Genomic DNA, 19,868 nt, shown 5'->3' with positions numbered 1-19,868 from the left:
TCAACATACGGTGGAGAAAGGCATCTTGTCGATCGTTAGGAGCGTACATAGTAGCCAATGTCACCTTCATGCCCCCAATTGATCCTTTAATAAACACATAGCGACCCACAGTGTCTACCAATGTGTCACTACATATCCAGGGTACGATCCCTGAGAGGAGTATAGACACTCCTTTAGATTTAGCTGCTACATTAGTGGCGTGGTGAGAGAACAGGAAGAATCAGTTTTGAAGGCATGGAGGACTACCGGTTCTGAAGTGTTTTTCCTAAATGAACGCTACATCAGCATGGGCCCTTTAAAGATCACTCAACAGCATGCAGCACTTTTCGGGTACATTTAGACCTTTCGCATTCAGTGAGAAGATATTGATGGTATCCATTGTCACCAGGTCTTAAGAGGGTCTAGGGGAGGTAGATGGGGGAGAAGGGGGGGGGGGGAGAAGGGGGGAGGGGGGGTTAGAATGGAGAAATGGAGGTGAGAATATAGGAGAGAGAAGTGAAATAGGTGAATGTAAGATCAATCCAAAAAAGAAGGTAATGGACAGTGTAAACTTTCTGTCCGATTAATAAGTGCAAATAAATCTGTTTGCAAAGAAGCACACCCCAGTTCACACCAGGGGAGATGCTTTGATCTAATGGGGAAGAGGTTAGAGTAGACCGAGAGAGGCCCTCCCAGTCCAACCCAGCCTCCCCCAGCTTGATAACATGAATTAGACAGCTACTCTAAAACATAAGAGTATAGAACAAGGAAAACAAAAAAAGGGGGTGTTACTCCCGTAATAAAACAAACTTCCGTTATGTACATACCCCTAAACAGTTCTGTGAGCATTGAATAAGGCTGTGATATTACTACCCATCCAGATAATTCTCTGGGTCTCTATATTCTCACCCCTGGATGCCCAGTGACCGCAACAACGGGTGTCCCCCGGCATTCAGTAGAAAGGGGAGATATCAGTGGGCCCCAGACCCACCCAGTGCTGGGCGTAGATGGTCTCTGACCACAGTCCCCAAAGTATGGCCCAGTTCCAGCTCCTGGACGGTATTAATCTCTGTGTCCTCATAAGTGGTGAGACCGCAGAACAACTGTCACTCCCTCCCAGACAAACATACTCCCCCCTGCAATCCCGATGAAGAGTCCAGTAAAGGGCCGAAAGGAACCCCGTCTCCCACAAGTGCGCCCCTGAGGTGCATGCGGCCTGTAGCCCAAATTTTAAAAGCGTTTGTAGTCAGATCGTGTACCTCCAAGACTAGTGTTCTGTGCTTACGTGGTATCCAAAATGTTTTTGTGCAGTGTTTTACTTAACATATTTTCAATCTTAATCCACTTTTTTTCACTTTTTCATTAACCCATTCTACCATCCATGAAATATTTACCAACTTATAATATCTGTTTATGTCTGGGGTTGTTAGAGCTCCATGTTTTTTTTTTCCTACTAATTAGTACAAATTTTAGTCTTGGTTTTTTATTTTGCCATATATATTTTATCATCATTGTTTTTATTATTCTGAAAAAACTCTGTGGTATAGCTATTGGTAACATTTGGAATTTATATATTTTAGGAAGGATCACCATTTTAAACATATTTATCCTTCCTATCCACGATATGGATTGCAATAAGTCTCTCTTTAATTCCGATTTGATCTCATTCAGCAACAGGATATAATTTGCCAGGTATAACTTGTCGGCAGTAGGGGTCAATTTAATTACTAAATATGGTAACTTTTCACCCATGTGAATGGGAATTCCCTTTGTAGTGCAAGTTCTTAGTTTTTCCCCTACTCCTATTTAATATTTCTATGGGGTTTACCAATCTGATGCAGTGTGCGGCGTATGGTCTGAGCACCGATAGGCTGACCTTCAACCTCAATGCTGGCAGCACTCATATGTCTATTTCCCAAAGACAACCTCTGGATATGACACGGAGTACTCACTCTCAACTTGGCGAGGCCCGTCCTGTTAAACCGCTGTATGGTCTTGGCCACCACACTGCAGCTCAGTTTCAGGATCTTGGCAACCTCCTTATAGCCTAGGTCATCTTTATGTAGAGCAACAATTCTTTTTTTCAGACCCTCAGAGGAGTTCTTTGCCATGAGATGCCATGTTGAACTTCCAGTGACCAGTATGAGAGAGTGAGCACGATAACACCAAATTTAACACCTTCTCCCCATTCACACCTGAAACCTTGTAACATCAACAAGTCACATGACACCAGTGATTGAAAATGGTCAACTGGGCCCAATTTGGACATTTTCACTTAGGGGTGTACTCACTTTTGTTGACATCGGTTTAGGCATTAATGGCTGTGTTGAGTAATTTTAAGGGGACAGTAAATTTACACGGTTATAAAAGCTGTACACTCACTACTTTGCATTGTATTAAAGTGTAATTTCTTCAGTTTGTGAGGTGTACTCACTTTTGTGAGATACTGTATATGTACATTCCCCCCCCCCCCCCCCCTTCACCAAAAATGTATACACCCTCCTCAAATTTAAAAATTTACTTTAAGACAGTGGACAAGATATAGTGTTAAGGTAACCTACCATTTTTATCATCTTGTTTCCTTGAACGTTGCGAATCTAGAATGTTGATACAGAAATTATGAGAATTAGGTTATGAGCATTAGTTTGTACCATAAACTTTTTCCAGGAAAGCCACATCTATAGCCTCCACTAAGCTGAAAACAGGAAAAAAAAAAAAAGTCTTTTTAAAAATAAGATACTGTACACCACTTCTAGAAACCGAAACACCAAAAGGGAGATTCAAAATTTAATTACCACTCAACCAGGGCTTTTTTTCAGCGGGAACGCAATTCCGGCACCTCCAGCACTGAATGTATGTAATGTCAAGGGGTGCTGGGGGTGTGCTGGAGGTTCTATTGATGCTAGCTGCTGAGGAATCAATTGTCACTGGAGGAGATTTATTTTTGCAGGGGGGGGGGGGAGGTCTACTGGGGAAGGATCTATTGTTGCTGGGGGTGGGTCTTATGCTGCTGGGGGGCATCAGTCGTTGCTGGGAGGGATCTACTGTTGAGACAGAGGTCTATTGTTGCTGGCTGCTGGAGGGTCTATTGATGCTGGCTGTTGGGAGTCCAACGTTGCTGGGGTGGATCTATTGTTGCTGGAAGGTCCATTGTTGCTAGCTACAGGGAATCTATTTTACTGTCTTTCTTGTTGTCATTAACAAATTCCATACAAAATTACTTAGCATCATAAAATGATTCTTGGTTCTGTATTCTGTAAAAAGGGGCGGTACTGGGAGGTGGGGTGGGGGTGGAACCAAGGAACAGTGCTCAGGAGGTGAGTATGGGACAGGGACAAGGGGCGAGTTGGAAAAGGTGAGTTCCTGCACCTATCCTCTGAGGAAAAAAAAGCCCTGCACTGAGCAATGAGTAAGCACTAGCAAGGTGGTGATAAAATGCTTGGTAACTTTTAAAAGATTTGAGAGCTTTGCAGGAATAAAACTGTCGGAAGATGCTTGATGAACCACTTAAAGTAGACCTATAGGCATAACCCCCCCCCCCCCCATTTTGGATAGAGTAACCCCTGTAAGGTTTTTTACTAGCTGTGTCCCATTAGGGAGATTTACCTTCAAACAGGAGGTGAGAGGAAATGCCTGCAAATCAGGGGAATCTCTTGGGAGCCCCGACAGGTGTTCTAATCCCTCTGCCCTCTATCCAGCACAAGGATTATGACAAAATTACATTTCATTGTGAAAAAGGAAAAACAAAAAAACAAAAAAAAAAAAAGTATGAGACCTAGTATGATGCAAGGTTGAACTGCTCAAACCATCTTCTCTCAAGATGCACAAGTGCAAAGCAGTACTCCTCATTCCATGCTGCAACTAGGTGACATAACTTACATTTCCAGGGTTTAAAAAAAAAAAGAAAAAAAAAAAAAGTCACTTCCAGATAGAATGCATTTTAGATGACCCATTTCAAACTGAATGTCCTTCGTTGTAGCTTTTATAGACATTAAGGAATTACAATTTGCCCAAATTCTACAATCCCTAAATGGACCTCAAAGATTCTAATACAGTCAAGCCTCTAACTGGAATATCTGAATTGACACAAACTATTTTCTGTCTAGCAGAAATCTTTTATTCAAACCATTTTAGGCAAAGCAATTTGGCATCCTGGCTTTGAATTTTAAGTTTCAGAACAGTCAAATATTTTAGAATCCTTGAACAACTTGGGCCTGTTCACATACTGCCAAAAAAAAAAAAAAAAAAAAAAAAAAAAAAAAAAAAAAAAGAGTTCTCAGGTTATTGGTCAACTTTGTTTAGTGCCGACTAAGTGGTCAAACCGCATTGCTTCCTCAAGAAACTTTTAGCAATGTTCGACACCTATAGAGCCTCTGTATTTCCCATAAACCAGGCATGTCCAAATTGTGGCCCACGTTTCAGTTTAACATGGCCCCCCTGGCAATTTGGATAGAGAGATCTCTATCTCTATACATCTTTTGTGGCCCCAGGGGCCACAAAAGATATATAGCGTATTTATCAGTGCTGCCTTGGAGGGGACAGGCAGGGGGCGGGACGAGCGCCGTCAGATTACATACAGGAGAATCTCCTGTTTATTTGGCGGCATCTAATAGGAAGTCCCGTCTCCTGGGTTGCCATTGGATGACTGTTCTGTCCATCATAGGGAGGTGGGACTTTGTATTATAGAGGCCAAGTAAACAGGAGATTCTCCTGTATGTAATCTGTTGGTGCTCGTCCCGCCCCCTCTGAGGCTGCCATGGCACACGGTGAGGCTAAAGATGGGCACTGACCCTTATTTTGATTCACAGTTCTTTATTTAAAATTTTATCTTTTCCTGAAACTTCCCTCTTAAAGTGAAGGTGCGTGTTATAGGCCGATAAATACGGTATATCCAAATAACACACCTGAGCTCATCCTTCGTGGCACTCTGGGATTCGTTGGGGCCACAAAAGTTAGATATATATCCAAATAACACACCCAAGCTCATCTCTTTACCACACACAGTCACAAAGGCAAGATAATTCTTGCTGGGTAGTGTATAAGTGCTTGGACAAACACACTTAGACCAAATTTTAACGGTTCAAAGAATGTCAGGCAAAATGGTCGGCCCTCACGCATGTTCACTTAATCAAATCTGGCCATCTTGGAAAAAAAAAAAGTTTGACACCCCTGCCTGGAAACATCAAGGACGCAATGGCCCACTCATCAGCCAAGAAAGTGCCAGCCCCCTCCTCACAGCCCAGCACGCCGCACTCAGCCAAGACCCAGCGCCACACAGTCTCTGCAGGAGGATAACGGTGAGTCTGATTCAGATGCAGGCACCTCAGACACAGTCAGGCATATTCCAGCAGTTTGAACATATGCTACAGAGAGCCCTGAAACAGACTTCAGACCAAATAACTGACAAATTAACTCGCGAGCTTAGGGAGCTGGGGCACAGAACAGCTGAGCTAGAAGAGAGGGTGGATGAGCTGGAGAATAACACTCAGGACTATACTGCTGAAATGGAGAATCTCAAGGAAGAGAACCTTGTGCTACAATCACAAATAGAAGACCAGGAGAATAGGGACAGGCGCTCTAATCTACAGATCAGGGGGATCCCTGAAACAGTGCTTAATCTACAAGCCACTATGCTAGCCCTGTTTCAGGAACTGCAACCTGGCATCCCTGCTGAAAGATTAGAAATGGACAGGGTACACAAGGCCCTGTCCGCATGCAAATCTAACGGTCCGCCAAGGGACATTATAGCCAAGTTCCATTATTATTGCACAAAGGAGCAGCTACTTGCAGCAGCCAGGGGCAAATAATTCCTATCCTTCCAAGGTCACAGATACCAGCTATTTAAGGACCTTTCCTCTCTGAGGCCCCATTCACACTAGCGCGTTTTTTGATGCATTTTGCATTTTGCAGAAATGCACGGGAATTTTTTAACATGGGTTCCTATGGAACATGTTCACATCAATGCTTTTTTGTATCTCTGCGTTTTTGGAAAGGGTCGGGGACTTTTTTTCATGCAAAAAGCAGCGTTTTGCATGTAATGGTTTTCAATGGACAAGCATCAAAAACGCAAGTGCAGCGTTTTTGCAGCGTTTTTGCCGTTTTTTTTTTTTTTTTTTTAATTTTTTTTTAAGACTGTAAAAAAAAATGAAAAAAAAAAAAAAAAAAAAAAACGCAAAACGCAAATCGCGGCAAAAACGCCGCAAAAACGCGGCAAAAACGCGGCTCAAAAACGTGGCAAGCATGAAAAAAACCCTCCAAAAACGCTCAAAAGCAACATGCATAGGTGTGAATCGAGCCTAACAGTTGCAAAGACGTGCTCTCAAGACTCACCCTCAGATTCTTCAAATTAACCAGATCACATACCACTGGGGTTTCCCCTTCTCGGTACGCTTTACTCACCTGGAAACCAAATAAATCTGTCGTACACCTGCTGAACTGCAGACTGCCCTACAAGACCTAGGTCTGCTTGATCAGACACCGCATAACATTGCATCCCGCAGACGATCAGCCTCCCACTCCCCCAGAAATAATCAACAGCGAACAATGACCGTACAGGTCACTCACGTCAAAACCTTTACAAACTAGGCCATTTTGATAGCCTTGCAGCACCCGCTGAGGACTTGGACCGACTTTCCACCTATGTCTCCCACATGACAATTCATCCCCCTTACTGTCCCCCTGGACAGATGTACATGTGTTACAATAGCCTTGAACACTCTCTCCCATAAGAACTGGATTTCTTGTACCACCATCCAAGCGAGCCCAACTTGGGATGAACTAAAATCCCTCCATGCTTGGGTCTTAGTCTTTAGGCCTCCCCTGGCCAACAAATCCCTTTGGAAGGCATGTAACCTGTTACTACAACCCCTCCCGTGCCGCCCCTTGCAACTAAGCCAATGACCAAGTCCCTCTCCGTTTTTTGTTTATTCGTCTCCCTCCCCCTAGTTTAAGCTACAGTTGCATTTGAGCACCAATACAGAAGCGCCGTTGCTTCACATGTATGTTGGACCCAAGTAGGTTTTTTTTTTTTTTTACGGTTTGGGTTTCCTTTTCTTATACGAATGTTAGTATTTTGGTATACCCTGAACTTCTAGGCAACTCCCTCCGATGTGAGGCAATGGGAGACAATCAGTTGGAATCTAGATCTAAGCTTTACCCATGGTACAGCTTATCAGGGGTGTTTAACAGTTGACCTTCATTTATTGCAATGCCAAGCTAATTATATGTATATGTTTATGAGCCTCTCTTTACCCCCCCAGTGTTACCCCGTTGGAACTCCTTGCTCCCCCAGTCTACTGCCCTCAAAACCCTACCCCATTTATGCAGGTTCCTGATGGTAGCTTCGGAGCGCTTGTCGCTCCCCTAGTACGCTCCTGCACCCTACTGTACAGCTCCGATTTAACGTTATCACTTGTAACAGGGTTGATAGACTCTTATCTGTTCCCACTGATAGTGTTCCTTTATCATCATAGTAGATGCGGTTCTATGTTTAGGATGTGTTCTCATCACAGTGGCCACCAACATGCACAAATGGCGCCCTTAAACATTCTCTTTGAATGTTCAGGGCTTTAACACCCCCACACAAACCAACCAAGGCGCTACGCACCTTTGCAGCTGCCAAAGCTCATGCTTGCAGGAAACTTGACAAATCCACCCCCAAATTTCTCAGTGCCTCCTATCCACAATTTTACACAGCTTCAGCCACAACCAGAGGAACCCTGATCGGATTTCACCGTTCATCACCTTTCACCCTTAAATCCCAAATTAAAGATCCTGAAGGCAGATATCTAATCCTTACTGAGCATCTAACAGACACGGAGATCACAATCGTAGCATATTACGCTCCTAATAAACGCCCGGCAGCCTCTCACATCTGTTCCTAGGTCGTGGATAAACATAAGTTCGGAACGGTCGTCCTATGTGGGGACTCTAATCAAGTAATTTTCCCGTTCCTTGACAAATCTCCACTGTCCTCTAGCCCAGTCAAGTTGACATTCCAACACCTACTTTCCAAACAACTTGGTAGACACTTGGCGAGAGGCCAATCCAGCCAGCAAGCATTATACCCGCTACTCCTACCCACACAAATCCTTTTCCCGCATCGACCATATTTTCTTAGCAACCGGTGTGATCCCAGAGATCCTATCCTTTGTCATCATCCCCCTTTTTCGTGGACAGATCACTGTGCAGTGTGCACCACTATAGCTTCCCAAATCCCCAGGACACAAGATACCTCTTGGTGTATTAATGATACCACACTTACACACCCCTCTCACCGCTTAGACATTGAAACAGCACTCAAGTATTTCAAATAATGATACAGATGATATTTAAGCACCGACACTGTGGGAGCCTCATAAATCAGTTATACGAGGTAGATTGATTCACAGGCGACGACCCTTAAGCGCGAACGCAAGACCCTCTTCCAAAAGCTAGAGGCAAAACTTTCATGCATGTCACACTGCTTTCCAATCAGACCCCAAACCCACTACCAATTCACATCTCGATAAGGCCCGACTCAATTTGGGCTTGTTCCTTACCGGTTCTGCTGACAAAACCACTCGCAAAAGCCAACATATATATTTTATTTTCAAGGCTAATAAACCAGACCCGCACATGGCACGGACACCGCAGGTGATCCACCACTCCACAGCATTGGTAAGACTAAAAACTGCCCGTAATACTCATACAAGTAACCCTGTTAAAATCTTGGAAGTATTCCGCTCCAATCTCGCCAAACTATATTCACAAAAAACTTTGACACCGCTGAGGCCGACGCTCCCTTCTCCCATATGACCCTCCCTTCACTTAAACGAGAACAGCAGGATTCACTTGAGTGTCCCATCACAGACTTGGAAGTGACGGCAGCCATTAAAGCTTTGAAACCACATAAAAGACCAGGTCCTGACTGGTTCTTGGCAGCTTATTACAAACACTTTGCACCTATATTGGTACCTATGCTCACAAGTGCCTTCAATTCCCTGCTCACAGGACATACATTTAGATCTGAAACACTAACTTCCAAACCTCGATCAGATCCCATCTCCCTACTAAACCTTGACAAATTGTTAGTCAAGATCCTTGCCACACGCTTAAATACTAATATTTGTACATTAATATACCGTGCCCAAACCAGTTTTGTTCCAATCCGCCAAGCGGGGGACAATATCAGACGCGCCCTCTTACTCTGCCAGGCAGCCAAAAATAGATGAATACCTTCATGCTTTCTGTCCCTTGACATTAGGAAGGCTTTTGACTTTCACCTGGACATATCTTAATTAAACCCTTCAGCGTTGGGGCTTTGGGACTCATTTCCTGACTTTGATTTCCTCCTTGTATAACTCAGAGGCATACATCAAATATGCAGGCTACAAATCTGCCACGTTTGACATTGGAATTAGAGGCACCAGACAAGGCTGTCCCCTATCCCCACTGTTCGCCTTACTCATCGAACCTTTGACACAGCTGATTAGATCAGATCCTGATGTCAAGGGGATAGAATTGGGAGGTCATCAACACAATTTGTCTTTGCGGACGATATACTAATCTTATCCTATCCACACATTTCAGCCCCCAAACTGCTCTCTATATATTAGGAAGCTTCGCCCACATCTCCGGCCTAATTGTTAACCCTAACAAATTGAAAGCGCTTAATATATCCTTAACACTGACAGAATGTCACCAAGCCATGACCTCTTTGCCATTTACATGGGAGTCACACCATCTACCGTACTTAGGAGTTCAACTCACTACCTCACCCACTGATCTATTTTCTGTCAATTACTTTCCCCTGGTAAAGCAGGTGACAAGGCTCATGACCCAATGGTCCTCTTTATCCCTTATCCTGGTTGGGTACATCTAATGCTATCAAAATGTCAATACTGCCCAAATTCCTATACCTATCTAGAGTCTGGAACGCACAACTGAGATCGCAGACTGGGCTAATATATAGAAGGCAACTAAATGCTCCTCACCGAACGTCTTAGCAATCAAAACTAAGAAGGTCCTAACACACTGGTACCAGGTGCCTGCAAGGATAGCTAAATATGCCCCCTCATAATCAGGGAGCTGCTTTCGAGGCTGCTCAGCTCCAGGCACACATATGCACATTTGGTGGCACTGCCCAGTTGTCCAAGAATTCTGGGGGAATATCTTTAATATGGCCTCTAGAGCCCTAGAGACAGCTGTTCAACTTGATCCAGCGACGGCTCTCTTAAACCCACTGAGCTTATAGACTCTCAGTTCTAATTATTCTTACAACTCAAAACAGCAGCCAAGCAAACCATAACCAAGGCATGGAAGGCCCAGACTTTGGTTGTGGCTGAAGCTAAACGGAATGAATAGAGGCCTTGTATTTGCTAAAATGACAGCTGTGGAAAACGACAAGATACAGAAATTTGAAAAGTTTTGGCAACCTTGGGTCAAAAACTGCTTTCCCCCTGACTTCGACAAATCCCTATTATTGCCTTGGTAAATGAGAATCTGCTTTTACTCTCTGGAATCATATCCTGCAGGGATGCCGCACTACTGTTCTGTGAGCGCCCCCCCCCCCCCCCATCTACACTTGCTCTTTACCTTTTCTTTGTCTGTTCTTTGGGCTATGAGCTTAAAATGGATATAAACGTTCTCGGACGCGAGATTAGCTCATACCCCAAATTTTCTCTCTCACTCCTCCTTTTTTCCCCAATGGTACGTTTCCAAATATCCGTATCATCTAAATGGGACTTCGCCTTTCAGTTTTAAGCTATAATAATTTGGTAAAAAAAGTTTATCCACCTACAACACCACTGTATAATTTTTATTTTGCAAAATACACTGGTACTTGTATAAAATGTATACCCTTATTTTGTAACGCTATCTTTCTTTGCATCTACTATGAGGAAGTGTATGATCAAATGTTTGATATCTCTCTTGCACAATGTAAGACGGCTCTCATATGTTAATGTACCAACTTTATCTCGTTTGCTCAAAAATAAATAAAATTCTTTGACAAGAAAAAAAAAAAATGCTTTATTACAACAAAATATCCTATATTATAATCCATTATAAAACCAACTGAGGTGTACCATTGCTGAAACATAGGTGTCCAGTAGGTTAATAACAAAGAAAATATATCTGTAGAGCTTAATGAGTAGTTTCATCAATGCATTTTGCGGTTAGCTTGCACTACTATGCACTATGCAAGCACTACTAAAACCACGTGCATCCTCAGGCTCCATCAAGGACAATCCACTTCATATTATTGTAAAATATATAAGAGGGGGTTGTGTCAATTAAATAGATAGCAAATATATCAAACCTTAAAATTGTGTGGGCCTGTGAAACTGACAAGCTATGGTGCCTAAAATTGTCCATAATCATTACAGGTCAGTTTAGGGTTACCCCATGAATGATGGCACTAGAATTAATACTCTATTACGCTATTTGCGTAAAGTAGTGCTCGTGTACAAACGGAATGCATTAAACACATCCAAGGTGCATGCAATACATTACATTTATGTGCATACACTACATGCAAAAACCGGTGTATAGCCTCCTTCACCCATTAATGTATAAAGACCACTGTAGACATCCAGGAAAACAAACCGTGTCTTTACTCTGCATTGGGAAATGCGCCCATGTTTGGGCTGTTTTTTTTTTTTCAACTTTACTTCATTAACGGCAACCCCCACTAAGTAATAACACAGTGGAAGTGCCAGGTTCTCTTTAAAATGGTTCTAAAAGGCAGAAGGGAATTCTCTGCTTTGCTATAGCAGTCAGAAGTCTGCCGCTGCAAGCCCTACATTGATGGCAGTGAAGAGCGTCCCTGATCTGGAGCAAGTATGCAAATCAGGTGTGTTTGAAGTCCTTGCATAAGCAGTTCTTTGACAGTTATTGCAATGGCAATTTTCATGTTACTCTTATTTTCATATGATGTTTTTTTTATGTTGTCCTGCAAAACAAGCAACACTTCTGTGAATGAGCCTACAGCAATTGGAACTATCCAATGATAAGATGATATGAGCAGACAAGAGTGCGTACATACCGCTATCTTAATTGAAAATCTATGTGCATTTTCAGTGCTAGGCACATCTAGAAAAACTGCCATCACTTGTCACACAAGTTTAGTTAAAAAAACAAAAAAAAAACAAAAAACAAAAAAACACCACATGCACCTATTAAGCTTTTGGGAAAAAAATCACCTAGAAATAAAGAGTGACAAGATACAGTATATTGATCAGTAGTTCAGGATACAAAAAGATGATTTTTTTACATTTTGAAAAGGCACAATGTGAAAGATTCTCCTACCATTAATAGTGCGTTGATCTCGGAGCTTTTTAAGGCTATTAACAGCTATGCTAAGATACATGTTCTTACTCCCACAACGGTCATAAATAGCCTTTTCTTCTGTTAAAGCCTAGAAAAACAGAATAGAAAACTATCAGCGCAAGCTTGGCAACTGCTCTCCCCTGAGACATAGCTGGAATTTTCTGCCAACCCTTTTATCCCAATTTCTACACCACCAAGGTTATGAAAACGCCTCCATGGAGGCCACAGAGTTTGCATCACTTCTGCTCCAGGAAGAAGGAAGAAATGAGGGAGGAAGAAAGGAGGGAGGAAGAAAGGAAGGGGGAAGAAAGGAAGGGGGAAGAAAGGAGGGAGGAAGAAAGGAGGGAGGAAGAAAGGAGGGAGGAAGAAAGGAGGGAGGAAGAAAGGAGGGAGGAAGAAAGATAAAACGAACAGTTCACATTTTAGTATTTAAGCCACAAAATGAATACATTGCAGCTTGCCAATGCCTAATGTAGAGTCTACACTTGTTTTCTTTTAGGCCTTTTCTTCTAAATTTTCACCTGATGACCCAACCAGTAACAACTTGGTAGTGGTGGTGAGGGTTCCACACCAGTTGAGGTGCAACGGTGACACTTTTGCACAGCAGCATTGTCAGTCTGGGGAAGGTTCGTGTTAGATTAGCAAATTTAGAGGAACTCCAGCTAACACCAAGCGGTTACAGCAACTTTTTTCCCTTTTGGAGATAAAGGTTTTACATAAATAAAAGCTGACAAGTGGTAGATAATTTGTCGCAACCCTCTGACACCTTTTCTGAAAGTTTGGCTAAGGAAAGTTGAAAAATTAAATCTGACTTGCCTGTCTGGTACAACAGGTGAAAATAGAAACGAATGCAGCCATCACATCTAAGAATTGGTAAGCTGCAATATTACATTTTTGCTTTAAGGTTTAAAACCCTTTTTTTTTTAAAAAGGGGGCTTAAACTATAATAGAGGCCTAAAGCAAAGTGACAGGTTCTTTTAACAGACCGCTCCTGCATCAACCAATACCTGGGGAGCATGTGACCTTCTCTTACTTCCAGGATGCAGTGTACTGGCCTGAAGGGATCATGTCACATGGTGGGGGGATGACGACCATAAACACGGTTTGTTGTGTGCCCATTATGAAATTATCTGTCTTTATATATGAAATCTTAAACCATGTGAAATACCCTTCATTCACCACTCTCCAGTGAGGGGATCGCACTGGACACCTTTTCTGCCATTGCTGGGTGTCCAGTGCGCCCCTATGCCTTTGAAGGAGGGCTCCCTCCAGGCTTACCTGCCCTCCATCTATCCATTATTATGCATGCGCTTCCACTGTGGAGACTCAAACATTTATAGAGTTAGGAAAGCAAATACTGGGGTGAAGTGGCTCTGCAGCTTACGCATGTAGCACCCTCTAGTGTGCTAGAAGTGCATATAGATTGTTATTAGGGGTGCGCATCTTCACTGGCCTCACAATGTGATTCCGCGATGCATCACGATTACTGCGCATGGTTTTCAGCCAAAAAAATTCATGCAGTCAGAAGAACTCCCCTTTTATTTTATCTGTTCTTAAAATAAATAAATGCAAACGCAACACTCCCTGCATGTAGCAAAGTGTAAACACAGCGGACAACTTAAAGAGGATCTCCAGACTGACTGCCCCCAAACTACTACAAAAGAGGGTCAGAGACTGCAGACATGATACAAGAGAGGGTCAGAGACTGAAGACAATGTCCCCATAACATCCCCCCAAACTATAACGTATGCTAATTCATTAATTATGGTTTATGTAGGTCTTATTGTCTTAGTGATTGATTCACATCATAACTTAAATTAATTTTTTTTTATGATTTATGGTTTTGCTCATCACTGCCCAACACAGGCAATGCATGGCTGCATGTGTGGGGTCGGTGATGAGCAAAACCATAAGTCATACAAAAAAAGGAATCAATGAAGTTGTGAATCAATCACTAAGACAAGACCTACATAAAACCATAATTAATGAAATGGCATGGCCACTTTAAGGTTTTAGGTCCACCATCAAGTTTATTTTAATACAGTCATAATTTGGCAAATTTGCACATAATAGTGCATCAAATAGGTGTCTGACTTAAGTACCTGACAGTGTGCACTGGTTTCCTGTAGCAGCCTGTTGTGAGGATGACAAGCGGGGGATGCTCGCTCAGGTCTCCCGCAGCAGCCTGTGTTACAGTGAGCCGAGAAAGGAGGACTCTCTGGAGATCAGGAGTCGGGGACACTCACTCCACATCTCCTCTCCTGTAGCAGCCAGCTAAACACACAGGGACGCCGGGCATCTGGGGGTGACATCAGCAGGAAAAGAGGGTGTGGTCAACACTCACACCACATTTCGGCTCAGTTTGGAGAGGCAGGGCACAGCGCGGCACGCAGATGACGTCATCTCAAAATAGATTTTGGGCGCAGCATCGATGCCGAATCACGGATTCAACACCCCTAATTGTTAGAGTAGGTAAAATTTCAGGTTTAGCTGGCAGCCAAGCCTGTGTTTTGATCTGGGCTGAAAGTGACTGGCAGAGCCGGGTGACTCCCAGGCAGCATCGATGAGACCTCCCACTTCTTTCCAGAACATGCTGAAATCTTCTGGTAAGGAAGGACGAGAGGAGAGGTGGAGCTGCCTGGAGTGTTCTGAGGAGCCCTGACCAATCCCCAACCTGGATTGGCAGGGGGCAGGCCTCCTTAAATACTTTGGGTCAGCCCAGTTGGGGAGGAGTAGTTGGGTGGAAGCTGAAGATGGAGTGCTAGGCTGTCATGGCCTTTGAGGGAGCTCCCCAGTCTGGGGGGTGACCTTGGGTCTGGTCTCCGGTGCGGACAGGACCCTTTCAAGTCACACGGAGGTGTCCTGGACAGGCGGCACGGGAGCAAGGAGAGGACAGCAGGAGAGCACTGCCCAGCAAGTCTCCAGGAGGAACTACAAGATGCAGGCAGGAGGGCTGGTGAGTGAGACAGTCAGGAGGACTGGGTCCAGAGCCAGTAGAGTGAACTGCGGTGGCACAGGTAGTGGAGAGAGGCAGCTGCAGCAAGGAGGGCTGGCAGGGCCTGAAGAGGTGGTGCTGGGATCAGTAGCCACGTGGACAGCTAGCATTGGGACCAGCTATAATTTTTTTTGCTACACCATAGGGGCCTGAAGTCCCTGCCTGCAAAGGGCATTGCGCTTTGGGCTTGAGTCCTTGAGTCCCTGCAAATCAGTGCTAGCTGGTCCTGGGAGTGATGGTCTACAAGCAAGCTTTGTGCTGGAGGAAGAGAGGAAGTGTAATAAATAAAATTATATATATATATATATATATATATATATATATATATATATATATATATATATATATATATATATATATATATATATATATATATATATATATATATATATATACATACATACATACATATATACATATATACATATATACACACACACACACACACACAAGTCCCTATATGTTTCTGCAATAAACTGCAATAATTACCCTATTCCCATCCAAGTTGAATTCCCTTAACAAAAACAAGTGAAAGGACTGTTTTCTGTCGGAGTGACTGAAAATTGTGTGCCTGGCTGGGGAGGATGACAGATGGATCACAACTACCAGCAGCCCTTATGGGGGTACCGCTACATGCATCTATTTGCAAATGTGTGCAAACTAAGCCCTGTTTTTAACGCAAACTGTTAGACAGGGTAATTTGGTTGTTTGCAGGCTGGTTGGTGAGTTGAGCTGGGAATTTTCTTTGGTTCTGTTTGACATGCCTGACCCTTCCATTTGCCCCTTGCTGCGAAGGCCAGTGGCCATTTGTTTGTATGGGTGCACATCATAGACACAGCGGCAATGTCCATGCAACTACCTGTCCCAATAGATAACAATTGTACGCCAGCATAGGGATGCACGCAACACCTGTTTATGCCCATGCTACTAGAAGATGGTCCTGCAAAAGGCAGAAAATAAAAAACTGTATTTAGATGTATATGGCAGAAAGTTTTGTACGCATCTATATCCAGCACTATAGTAATAAATTAGCCCATACACAGCTGCATCTACATACAAAAGTGTGCTGCGTTCAGTCACAAGTGACTAAACTACATAGATCTGCCGATTTTAGCCACAAATTATGCAGGACCTCTCTTTAATGCTGAAAATATGCATCTACATGCAGCATTTCTTCAGCCTGGGTGAATGAGCCCTAAGAGCAGCCAACATACTACAAAGAACAGACTACAGCTGCAACATGGATGTGTAGCAATAATGATGCATCTTAGTGGCCATCAATCTTTGTTAGTGGTATTATATAGCCCAAGCCATAGCATACCTGCTTATAGAGCTCATTTTGTCCCCTAACAAATCTTTAAAACATCAGTCTTAAGACAGGCCATACATTAATCCATTTTTTTCACCAGCAGGTTGAATTATACTGACACTGTACTCTTCCCCCATTTTGTAACATACTGCCCAAACCACTGGTGCTATAGAAATCCTGTATAAATTAGGCTTTTTCTCCAGATCAAATGTGTGCATCAGGGAATAATTGCATTTTGACCACTAGATGGAGCTAACAATCACAATACTTATTTACCATGATTGCCAGATCCATCTAGTGGCCATAATGCAGAAACTGTCCAAATCACACATTTGATTTGGAGAAAAAAAAAAAAATAGCCTAACATCTGTATATTATTATACAGGATTTATAGATCGCCGACAGTTTACGCAGCGCTTTACAACATTAGGGCAGACAGTACAAGTACAATACAATTCAATACAGGAGGAATCAGAGGGCCCTGCTCATTAGAGCTTACAATCTAGGAGATGCTGTTTCACATGACTAATAGCTCTATTTTTTTTTTTTTTTTTTTTTTTTTTTTTAGTAGCTACACCTTTTTTTATATAAAACAGCCTGGTTTACAATACAATGTGGATAGAGGCCATCTTCTCCATCAGAGAAGCAAAAAGGTCAAGCTACATGTCTTCTGCCATGAAATGTTAGCCCATGTGCAGGAGCACCAAGCCAGATGTTTGTCTGGCTACCTTTCCGAAAACTGTAGTGCAGCTCCAGTTCTGTACATATTGCTGGAGAATGAATGTTATATTTACAGTATAAAGCTTCCAGGCAGCCATACTCTACATCTGGACACCCATTCAGCTGCTAACAAAGTGACCATGCCTTGAAAGCAAGTTATAATCAAGGGCCTGTGTTGATGGCATCAGTTTGAGATGCTTCTGAGAACATTCTGGATTCATTGACAGGCACATTTGACCTACTTCATGTGGGCCCCACATTCCCATAGAGATTTGTAGAAATGCATAGACTTTTTAGTGTGTGTGTGGGGGCTGGGATTTATAGCATATAATTGCGACACAAGTCATACTGTAATTGAATGTTATTAAAAATTCTTTCCTTTTCAATCTGCAGCTCTGTCATTTTCTGTAAAATGCAATATGGCTACATGGAGGCATTCTGTACACAGATGTACAGAAAGCCCCCAGATAGGCAATGTCCTTGTGTGATTGGTTTACTGATTTTCCCAGGAGTCTGCACTGGGATAAATGTAAATTTTGAGCAAAGTTTTTGGTGAGATACTACCAAAGGGAAATCACGTGTAAAGGGATGTGGACCCTTCCACTTTCCTCAGAAACCTGCAGGTGAAGCAGCTGACTGAATGATAAAACCACTCCCATATAGATTCAGGCTCGGTTCACATTGCTGCGACAAGGGATCTGACTTGTAAGACCCCAAGTCGCATGACATGTCAAATTTAATGTTTCCCCATGAAAGCAGTCTTAAAACGATACTACACAAGTCGCTCGTCTTTGGAAAAGGTTCTTGCATTACCTTGGTCTGACTTAAGTGTGATTTCAGCCCTTGTACAGGCTCCTAAATAGCATCCAAGTCGGAAGGAAGTCGCAACAGTGTGAACCGAGCTTCATGGACACAGAGAAACAAACAGCTATTCCTTCAAAAAAAAAAAAAAAAAAAAAAAAGAAGGAGGTGTAGGAATTTTCAACAAAGTTTGTTAAAATCCTTGCAATGTACATAGATCACCCAAAGGGGAATGTTTTTTTTCCCTCAAAAGTGAAGTTACTCTAAGTGATCAAAAGTCTGTTGACACAATGTATAAGTCCAATGTCTGGAAAGTATAATAATCTGACAAAATTAATATAGGTGTCAAGTGTGCTTCTTGCGGGCACCAGTTATGGAAAAAGTCTTTAAAGACAAATGTGAAGAGGGCGTGACCGGAAGCCGACCTTAATGGACGCTTGATCTCCTAGCTCCTGCAGCCCGCAGCAATATTGGCAATTTGGGGGTCGAAAACTCATCCCCACATGGGCAGATCGCGGACCACCCGATCCTCACGGTGCAGAGGTACATCTCAACCCCCTCCGGGGACCTCTACGGACCTCCGCTCCTTCTTTCTCCAGCCAGAGAACATCCCGGCCGGAGGATCCAAGATGGCGCCGATCACACAGGCACAGGGAGGACGGAGCTCTCCACGAGACCAACTGCCGCAGCCCACACAGCAGCGAGTGCACGCCGAATCCTCTCCAGCGATGACAGGCTCGGTCTCTCCAGCAACACACACAGGACCGGTGAGTCCATCTACCTCCCCCGACCCCCAGGCCTGGCAGACACATGCGCCGCAGCCATCCGGACCACCCACCTCCTCACAGCACTATACTCAGTGCTCGGCGGCATTTCCACGGCTGCTACGCGCGGCTTCAGACCCCTACCTCCAGGACCAGTCTCCTCTATCTCCAACACCATCAGCTCTCTCCCAGGACTTTCCACCCCTTCCAGGTCCCGCTCGCCCATCAGCGGATCTGCATCTCACACCAGGGGGAGAGGATGGGACACTATGGGCCATGGCAGCGTCCCCCCCCCCACCCAAGACGCAGAGACTTTCCAGATCCGGAGACAATGGTGTCTCTAAACAGCTGCCCTCTAATATCCTCACATACGCACAAAAGGCCAGCACCCCCCCAGGCTCCTCAACAGCTACCCATCATGAGGGACCCCTCCAAATGCCGCAGGCCCTGATGTGGAATGAACCGTGGGACCCCCCTGTTACAGGATCCCATCGGCCACCCGAGGCGGGCTCACTTAGCCCACGCTCCCCCCCTCCGGCACCAGCCTCGCCAGACCACCGAGTGGGCCATATACATGACCAATATATACCACCCCCATGGCACGCTTATTTTCAAGAGATGCCCACCAAACAAGATTTCAAACAACTCATAGAGGATGTCAAATCAACCTGCCGTTCTGAAATCCAGGTCCTCCAAACGGGACTCAAACATTTAGCAGATAGATGTGTGATGGAAAAATCTGGACAGCCGCACTCCGGATTGGAAAAGTGAAAAATAAAATCCTCTTTATTGAAAAAGTAATAACATGATTAAAATCCGTACATGGCTTTGTTGGGATAATGCAGCTTAACCGCTAACGCGTTTCACGCTCCCATAGAGCGCTTACTCATAGCTGGTTTGTACGAAAGTGATCACCACTTATATACACATAATTTATCTACCACATGACTACATATTGATTATCTGATTTGAAACAGCTGATCGTTAGTCT

The 19,868-nt window shown here is 43.7% G+C and overlaps 1 protein-coding gene across 1 annotated transcript in view; it reads right to left on the bottom strand.

Moving 5' to 3' along the window:
- LOC141148420 (RNA exonuclease 1 homolog) overlaps positions 1-19,868 on the bottom strand; it is a 196,085-nt gene that overhangs the window by 66,960 nt on the left and 109,257 nt on the right. The window contains exons 7-8 of the mRNA XM_073635918.1: positions 12,268-12,376; positions 2,541-2,576 (exon numbers count right to left, since the gene is read on the bottom strand). Coding sequence (XP_073492019.1) covers positions 2,541-2,576; positions 12,268-12,376 — 145 coding nt within the window. The remainder of the gene's footprint in view (positions 1-2,540; positions 2,577-12,267; positions 12,377-19,868) is intronic.

Source organism: Aquarana catesbeiana, linkage group LG01, assembly GCF_042186555.1.
Source record: "Aquarana catesbeiana isolate 2022-GZ linkage group LG01, ASM4218655v1, whole genome shotgun sequence".
Lineage (NCBI taxonomy): Eukaryota > Metazoa > Chordata > Amphibia > Anura > Ranidae > Aquarana > Aquarana catesbeiana.
Note: the sequence above shows the minus strand (reverse complement) of the source record. Positions and strands in the feature narration are given on the sequence as shown.